This window comes from Scardinius erythrophthalmus (assembly GCF_964197995.2).
Source record: "Scardinius erythrophthalmus genome assembly, chromosome: 8".
In the NCBI taxonomy this organism is placed as follows: domain Eukaryota; kingdom Metazoa; phylum Chordata; class Actinopteri; order Cypriniformes; family Leuciscidae; genus Scardinius; species Scardinius erythrophthalmus.
In genome coordinates this window covers 45,161,808-45,171,449 of record NC_138228.1, presented here as the reverse complement: position 1 = coordinate 45,171,449, position 9,642 = coordinate 45,161,808, and the positions used below count along the sequence as shown (strand labels likewise).

General features: G+C 37.0%; 1 protein-coding gene across 1 annotated transcript; it reads right to left on the bottom strand.

Moving 5' to 3' along the window:
- Window positions 1-648: 648 nt before the first annotated feature.
- rbm7 (RNA binding motif protein 7) lies at window positions 649-8,866 on the bottom strand. Its single transcript, XM_081372143.1, has 5 exons — window positions 8,614-8,866; window positions 7,612-7,774; window positions 6,762-6,849; window positions 1,893-1,986; window positions 649-1,783 (listed from the first exon to the last, which is right to left on the bottom strand). The coding sequence occupies exons 1-5, from the start codon at window positions 8,704-8,706 to the stop codon at window positions 1,445-1,447; spliced, it is 777 nt and encodes a 258-aa protein (XP_081228269.1). The 5' UTR covers window positions 8,707-8,866; the 3' UTR covers window positions 649-1,444.
- Between the last annotated feature and the right edge of the window lie 776 nt (window positions 8,867-9,642).

Genomic DNA, 9,642 nt, shown 5'->3' with positions numbered 1-9,642 from the left:
GAAAATAATGTTTGAACGGAAGACGTACGTGTCATTAATGGGCCAATACGTCTTTTTTTTTATTCCCTCTAAATATCAAGAAGCACTCTTGGAAAAAAATACTAATTTGTTAATTGTATGACAAAAAAAAAAAAAAAAAAAAAAAAAAAAAAAAAACATCAAACTACCAACATCTGAGCAAATGAGAATGCTTTCTATAAAGAACACGAAACTTTGCACACACACACACACAATATATATATATATATATATATATATATATATATATATATATATATATATATATATATATATATATATATATATATATATATATATATATTTAAACTTGACACTATTTTGTGCAAAACTTAAATTTAAGTTAACTTGTTTTAATAACTTAAAACTGACGTCATACACACTTTTAGGGCATGGAAACAATTTTTGGTCCACTGCAAATCTACCAAAAAACTGTTCCACTTTTTTAGCCTACATGTAACACCCTACCATTTCCATTATTTTAAAAGTATGCATCAGAAGCCAGAATTATAAATATTATGCCTAAATATCTTCAACTGGAAGGAAGTATGGCACCACCTACTGGTACAGACTACTAAATTCACTGTAAGAGCCATTTGAAATTTGTAATAATCAGTTAACAAATAATAGCTGAATTATAGATATGGACGTAAAGCAATGTAAGGGAGTGCAATAAATTAATTCACAACAGAAAAATATCAGTGAAACAGTGACTTTTATGAAAACGAACAAATAACCAAATGTTGCACTTGACAATAAAAATGGTGTATTTACAAAAGTATTAAAACTAGTTACTGTTCCGAGTTTTCAAAGAGCGTCTTGATTAATTAAGAGTCAATATAATCCCATTCTCATCCCAAAAGAGGAACGTAGAAAGTAAAACAATCTGCTTTTTAAAAAAAACATTAAACATTGTTAATCAGACATACAGAATAGAAAAACTAGTTTTCAGATGCTTTCTGTGAAATCCTGAGAAATTACAAATTTCTATAAAAACAAAAGTCCACCGTAGCAAATCTGATTCTTTTATGCACTTTGATGTTGAACATACAGAAGTTTCTCAAAAAGGACATTCTTAAAAATAAAAATATGTATATAAACATAGGCGTCCCCCTGAGATCAAAACATGTTTTTTTAAAAACGTCACACTAAATGACCGTAGTCTTTTTTCTTTCTTTTTTTTGTTCTCGTTTCTCAACAAAGAGATTCTGGTCAAAATGCCTTAACCTTGTTGTGTCAAATTTGTTGTCCCCCCCCCCCCCCCCCCTACAGTTGTACTTCTATCTTTTTTTTTTTTAAACAGGTAATATGTAATCCATCTAAATAGATTTAAAAATCTATGTGGATAACAAAAGATAATAAAAACAGTTTATAAAAAAAAAAAAAAGGTTTTCAGGAGAACTAAAAGTGCAACTAAAGTAGATTTTTAAAAGCGCTTCCACCGGCCGTCCCGTGAGCCGTCCCGTGAGTCTCTGCGCCTCTCAGGGGTGTGATTTCGGTTTCCTCCACTGCGCTCGTCCTGGTGATGCAAGTCTCCCCGCTGGCTGTCGCGCCGATGGCGGTCGTAGTTGTTCCCGCTGTTTGCGTGCCGTTGGTCTCTGCCGTGATGGTTGTTATTGTCCTGGGGAGAGTGGCGATGACCTCGCTGGCCAGACCAGTCCGGTTGCCATGGGTTACCGTCTCCAGCACCCCGGAGCTGCTGCATGCTCTGCTGGAAGGCCCCGTTAAACTGTTGCTGCATCTGGACCTGCCACATGTTGTTCATCTATTAAAAAAAAAAAAAACTTTAAAATGCTACAGGGTATACATTTATGTCCATGCAGCAGTAAAATGTACATGAATGAACAGAGGTTTGAATGCGGAGGTGTTCTCACCATTGCCTGTCTCTGCAGACTGTCCGGTGAGCTGAAAGACCTCTGGAGGTTCTGAGGAGGAGAGTAGGACGGAGAGCTCATCTGCTCTGGGGTTCTGCCACAACAACACGACACAAGCTCAAAAACACACATTCACCAAACAATCCTTCTTAACTGACATTTTCTTATTTTATAAGTTAAGGAAAAATAAAAGGATAATTTGTTATTCTCCAACTTTTCTTGCACACAGCCCTGAAGTGTCATGTCCTTGTATGGGAATTTGCGGGGTATTTTCTTACGCTAATTATTAGGCACGCGCTTTCAATTACGAAGACGTGGGATTCATCAATCCTAAGAACACAGGTGCGAACAATTCTGTTTAAGAACACGTCGTGAATCCGACGTAGACTTTTCTTAGGAAGTTTAAGTACAAAGTTAAGAAAATTCGGTTACACTTTATTTTAAGGTGTCATTGTTACAGTGTAATTATATATTTAAGTACTGAGTAATATTAAGCAACTACATGTACTTACTATAGGGTTAGGGTAGGATTAGGGTTTGGTTGAGGGTTAGTTGCATGTAATTATGCATAATTTACTGTTATTACTACGGTAAGTGCATGTAACAAGGACAGAAATATAACTTAAAGAAAATAACTTAAAGGTGGTATCAGTGATTTCAGGCCCAAAAATATTTTTATCACATTCATCTAATCTTTCCTAACGATCCACTAGCTGCCCGCCCCATAAGCATGCCGTCAAAAAAACCGCGTCTCTGTAGGCAGCCTAGTCTCTGAGATCTGCACACAAAAACAAATGGTTTAGCCAAACACTCAAAACCAAAACAAATAGTGTTCCAACCAATCACCGACAGGGGGAGGGTGTTGTGAGGTTTTGAGCCAGCTTTTTCTTCAGCTCTGACTTCGCGTGCAGCCGTGCACGAGCACAAAACCTCACAACACCCTCCCCCTGTCGGTGATTGTTTTTTTTGACGACATGCTTATGGGGCGGGCAGCTAGCGTATCGTTAGGAAAGATTAGATGAATGTGATAAAAATATTTTTGGGCCTGAAATCACTGATACCACCTTTAACGTATTTTCCGGACTATAAATCGCTCCGGAGTATAAGTCGCATCAGTCAAAAAATGCGTCATGAAGAAGAAAAAACATACATAGCCTAAGTCGCACTGGACTATAAGTCACATTTATTTAGAAATGTAGCCTATTTCACACACCAAAAAAAAAAAAAAAAAAAGTTACGGACGGGACAGTTCTCCGTTACGGACGTAAGCGCTCTGAAAGCGGCACTAAAAGACTGCTTTAAAACTTTCACAGAGACCTCAAACAGAAAGCAAAAAGCCTGTCTATAAATTTAATTTCGTTTTGTATTAATTGTATCTTAATTTTAATCAATGTTTCATCAACCAATTGCCTGGATTTAATAAGTAAATATAGTAGAAAATATTTAATCACGACACGGAGGCGCCGGCGCGTGAACTGGAGCTGATCTCATAAATTAACCGAAACTCAGTAATAAGGTTGCCTACTTGCCTCACAGACCTGAGATATAGAAAGCTTGAAATGTCTACTTTTAAACAGAACAATTCAAAACGAAAGAAAACGGACTGTTCTCTGCTTATGTAGTTTAATTCGTATGAAATGTGCATTTCTCTCTGGTGCGTTCACTAGGCCTACTGCGAAGATCGCGAGTCAGCATCGTCAACTTCATCTTTGCACAGAAAACACTTGTTTATTATTAAACAATTAAAATGTCTCCTGCTATATTTTACATATTCATAATCATTAATTTTGCCGGTTATTTGTGACAGCTTTTAGGTGCTTTATTGGCAGCACCAGCCTTACATTGCATCAGCACCGAAAACATGGAGATTTTTTTCTTTTGAAGGGACATTTTGTTTGTGTTCAGGCTTTCTCAGTTGTCTTTAGGCGCGATGTTACGAGGAAGCTGCTAATTAAGTTGCGAGTAAGCCTACACATTGGATTCACGTTTATTATTATTATTATATTTAAAAAATACCCCCGTTTTTATGTATCGTATCATTTTATTTTGTTGTATTTATCCGCCACACCTTAAAGGCCGGTCCGTGAAAATATTGTGTGATATTAAACCGGTCCGTGGCGCAAAAAAGTTGGGGGACCGCTGACGTACAGCAAACATCTCCTCACTATCCGCTAGCTGCCTGTCCCCTGAACACACTGTAAAAAAAAAAACACAGTCTCTTTAGACACCACAGGCTCCACAAACGGCAACAAAAACAAACTGGGCTCACCCGCACCACAACAAACTGTTCCAGCCAATAACCGACAAGAAGGATTTGGGGGGTTAGTGCGCGGATGAGGAGGAGGGAGGGTCTAGCTAACACTTCGAACGTCAACAAGATGTGACGTCACCCAACATCGCTTAGAGCACCTTTAAGACGAAACTTAAGATCTTAATTTTCTGGTTGCATCACGCACACTTCTTCACAGATTTTCTTCTTTCAAATCTCAAACCTGCACACTCTACATGTTTTGAAAACCGTGGCGCATCACACACTACAAGATATTCCTAAGATTATAATGCCAGATTTAGCATGTCATCTCACGGGGAAGTGGGATACAAAATACTGTGTTGTGGAAACCTGCTGTAGACATTATAAAGGCATCGTGTTGTTGCCCAGCTGTAGGATCACAGCCAACTTGTGGTATATGTCCAAAGGGTAAAATCTTTATTGAATTTATTGGGTTGATTCAAATAGTAAACATTACAAAACTATAAAACTTATAATTAATACTGTTAAGTACACTGCAATATTGGATGTTTGTGTCCACCCCTTTCTTGTTCACCAAATCAACACTCAGTCAGCACTAATTTTGTCTAGGGCCGCATTTACAGTACATGGTCCGAGTAAACTAATTACGGCACGGAAAAGGCACATGGATTCTGATACTCTCAAATCAGTTTCTGGCCTCATCCACATGTAGAAATAGGCCTAAGTCGTATATATTAATCCGATGCGTGCATTTGCGTCTGCCATGTAAGCAAATTTCCCCCTGTTAATGAGAGTAGTACATTGAAAAAGTGACGGTGGCAAATGACGTCAACTCAGGTGGACACCAACCGTGATCACATGACTATGGCGCAAGGGAAGATGAAGGCTCAACTCAATGTTTTGTTGACCTTTAAAGATGGTGCTCAAAAGAAAAGGTTGAATTATTTTTCTGTGTCCAATTGCAAATTGTGCCATTTTTACTTTCTTTTCAGCCTAAGCTTTTCCGGGTCACCTTTGAGTGTTTAGTCGACAAGTCAGAACTGGGCATCGAGAGCTGCAGTGAAAACGCAGCCTATAAGAGCCGCAGAAGAACAAATAGCTGAATAGCTGAAAGTAAATTCTCATATGACCATTAATAGCCGCTTTCCGACCAAGTAGTTACAGGAACTTAGTTCTAGGAACTGTCCACTTCTAAACAGTTCTAAGAACTACTCTCCCCCAAACTTGGTTTTGCTGTTTGCGTTCACACTGGCCAAGTGACCATAGGAACTGGTAGGAGGGGTAAGGGAGTGACGCAAGCACTGTGACTTTTATTTTGACGGCGCGACGGACCTTTATTTTGGCTGCGCTGAGAACGCCAGAGCAAACAATGCTCGCATTCTCTGTGTTTATTAGTTAGCGATCTGTCTAACAGTACTGTTTAATATCTTGTTAGATAGAACTGTTATAGAAAGTAGACAGTATATGAAAAAAGGTTATTAGCCTATGCCGTGTGGTTGATGTCCAGTGTTGCTAGCTGGGCAGAAATACATAATCATGTTTGGCTTGGTCCCCTCAAAGTTGTGTTGGATTTTCTCTTCAGCATAAAGGTTTAAAGACCCATCTATCACTGTTTTCCATGTTTGTATAGTTAGTTTATGGAGTAAATATAGGCTATAATCTGTGTGTTTACATTATAGCTGTTTTAAAAATGGCGGGTGCTGGTGTTCCACGTGCGTTCAGCCAATCAGCGTACACTAACGTCACGGGTAGTTCCTATAGTGCTGGTTTAGACCGACTCTGAAGTAGGACCTAAATTAGTTCCTCTAAATGGAGTTCCTAGAACTAAAATCGTTCCCAGTTCCTGCGGTGCGAACACGTCGACATCCGGGTACTTTAGCCAATAGTTCTAGGAACTGTGAAAAGGTTCCTCCGGTCGGAAAGCGGCTATTGTCGTTAAATGAATAATCTAATGTTCTTTACATTTGAATAAATGATCAAGATGTCATTGCTACATAAAAATTAAAAATAAAGATAAATTGCTACATTTAAAATTTGCCAGAATTTAATTTGTTGTAGCTATTATACTACTGTCATTTTATTCTAACAAAAATATGAGGCATCACACCTGTTTTCAACATTGATAATGATCAGAAATGTTTCTTGAGCATCAAATCAGCATATTATAATGATTTCTGAAGGATCATGTGACACTGAAGACTGGAGTAATGATGCTGAAAATCCAGCTTTTCTTTGCAGGAATAAATTACATTTTAAAATAAGTTACAAAAGAAAACATCTCACATTTTGACTTGTGTCAAAAACATGAAAAAATACTTTTGAATAGTATTACAGTCACATAATCAGAGATTTAAAAGAAAATGCACTGTCCAATAAAAAATTATTTAAAAAAAGAATATAAATTTGATGAATTTAAAATGCAAGTGCACAGCAAGTAAAGAACGCAGTCATGAAATCAGAGACCCGCCACTTGACGAAATTCAATCACAAATGGTCACAAGAGACCATGTACGTAAATCTGTCTCTGCTGACATCTGGTGACGGGATCACTTCAAAGCAGATGTTCTGACCAGGTGTAAACATAAGCACTGAATAACTACATTCATAACAAAGATTACCTTCCACCACGGTGACCTGGGGTATTCGCTGGACTGGGGTTTTGAGAGTTTGCCGGACTTTTGCCTTCCTGATTAATGTGACTGCTGCCTGTTAGGAGCACAACAGATTCAGATGAGGATTAATAATCAGTCACTGCTTTTTGTAATTAATGTGTAAAGTAAATATGACAACCCTTTCACAGCCCATTTTATTTCTGTAATGTGAAGCATTGTTTCATTTATTTATGATTTAACACGCAGCTATGGCTACTACATTCATGGCAAAATCAACAGTTTTTGTTTGCGTTTTTTTATGATTACAATGCCATTTCAATACATTGTTTACAATTTAGCCTAACAATTTTGTCTTAAAAAAACAAATAGTTTCAATAGTGAGTCTTGAGTGACCAATTCAACATATCATACAACCTGCTCATATATCCATTTTCAAAATAACAATTATCTCCTTGATCTAGTACTGGATTCACCTCATATATATGCATTAATTCCAGTTGGCATTTACTGTAAATGCAGATTCAATAATGGTTTAACATCAGATATGCATTGTTTCTAAATCGCAGAACATTTCAGAGAAAGAGCAATTCATAATATTGCAAAGATTGTTAATATTTCAAATAATTTGCACACTTGAATCACTCACAAAATGACCAAAAACTACCATTAAAATAAATGGCTTAACATTTGTTTAAAATGGAGGCGCAACCTTAAGTACTACTGTTTTTTAACATCATGTTCTTAAAGACAATTGTAAAAAATTGTTCTAACTCATGAAATGATTGGTGAGCGGCAATGCTGGAATGATGGATGGTGACGTACACCAAATAAAGCAGTATAATGTGGAAAGTCCTACCGGATCTGAACTGTATGTTGAGCTGCCGTCCATACAGACGGATTCCATTGAGCAAGTTCAAGGCGTAGGGCACAGACACTTCATGTTTGAAGTTCACAAATGCAAACTGTTTTGATTTCCCATCATTGTCTTTGGGGATTTTGACTTTGATTAACGGCCCAGCCTATTGGAAAGAAATACAGGAGAGATTTCTGATGTTACTTAAGGAGGCACTACTGGCAAAACACTTTTCATGCACTGGTTATTTTTGAGATTTTGGCCTATTCTACTTCTTCAACATGTCTTCTTTATGACCAGTGGAAAGGAAAAGATCCAAAATACACATTTAGATGTTTATTTTATTACACTATCTATCTATCTATCACAGAAGCAGTAATCTACACTTCAGCAACACTTGCATAGGCCTACACCAAACGATATTTATTGTGAAGGTTTATTCATATATAATTTGCCTGATTTATATTCAACAAAATAAAACAAGGATTTTAAACCTGGCTTCATCCAATGTTGAAATGCATGCATGATGATAGCATATTTAAACATAACATTACAGAAATCCTGCAATACAAAATAATTGTCTTAATGTAGGCTAACGTTACTGTGATTAATCATCTAACGTTAGGTATGGTGATAACTATTCGTTGAAATGTTTACTCTATTCACCTGTGGTGTATTGCCTTAATCATGGACGACAGATTAATCACACTAAAGACAGTGTAAATGAATGACTAAGTTAGAACGACAGTGTGTTTGCAAAGACAACAACGATAACATAATATCAACAGCGCAACAACACATATTACACTCTTACAGGAGGTTAACTGATAAAATAAGACATCAAATTAAAGTCACATAACAGAGACACGGTGATGGCACTTCATATAAGATGATGCTTAGCCTATATGTCAAACACGCGTCTAATTAGTTTGCAAATCGAGCAACAACAAACAGCCTATCGTTAGCATTAGCAAGCTAATCAATGACGCTAAAGCACTTACTTACCTGTAAAAACAGCTCGAATATAACTTCTTCTGTTACTTGAGGGTCCAAATTCCCGACAAACAGAGTCCGGTCAGCCTCATCGGCGATTCCCATTTTGTAAAATATTGATAATCCACCCGGTCGATTGCTTTACCTCGGTTAGCTTGAATTTATCATCAACCCATCTGTATTTTAAAACGCTTTTGCCGTGTGTGAGCAACAACTGTCGTGATGAACAGCCGCTTCACGACAAACATTTCCAGCACTTCCAACCACAGGGAGGCGCTATTGTGCCCTTTTTTAGAGAATCTATCTAGCTCACCGTGAGGTAAAAAGTAGCAATTACCTTTAATAAAGCAAAAAATCAATATATATCCAGCCTGGTGCTCTTAGACCTATGTGTTTAAATTAGATTAATTAAAATATAATGATTTCTTTCGGTCAAACCTCAACCTTATTTAAAAACTACTTTGAGATAAAGTAGCCTATTTATAAAGTATACTACTAAGTATTGGCATAAAATTCAGTGATGTGTTCAGGTCACACTGATCTTGAATTAAACTGAAATGAGGTAGGCCTACAGATTTCATGCTTGGCAGTTCAAAATCGTTCCCTGGAGAATAAAACGTAGGTGAGCTCCACATAACATATAACAAGCTGGAATTCCTCAATTAAACTTAAACTGGAAAAGAAGTGACACAGTGATGGAGTGAGATGTTAATATTTTCTAAGAACGGGTCATGCGATATTCACAAATGAGTCCCTCCATGGCCCAGATATGGTTAAAAATGAAGATTGTGCATGTTTTAATTTTTTGCTTGAAATAATGTGTATAATTTATTATGGTAACATGCAAAATGCTCTGTTTTCAAGACTCAGTGACTCAACTATAGAGATGGGTAGTTTTGATGCTGTTGTTGTTTTTGGTGTTATTTCATATAGGATATAGGCTCTATATATTCTTACTTAAAGATCAGTTTGATCTGAGATCAATGAAATGTTTAAGCGTGGGACAAGTAACAAGTAAACTTACTAGTGACAATCACATAT

Bases quoted from the DNA above. Each gene is read 5' to 3' on its own strand.
- rbm7 (XM_081372143.1), bottom strand. From the start codon at position 8,706: ATGGGAATCGCCGATGAGGCTGACCGGACTCTGTTTGTCGGGAATTTG. The intron at 1,987-6,761 runs GTAATCTTTGTT...TTGTTGTGGCAG, and splicing joins CCAGGTCACCGTGGTGGAAG to AACCCCAGAGCAGATGAGCT. The intron at 1,784-1,892 runs GTGAGAACACCT...TTTTTTTAATAG, and splicing joins GTCTGCAGAGACAGGCAATG to ATGAACAACATGTGGCAGGT.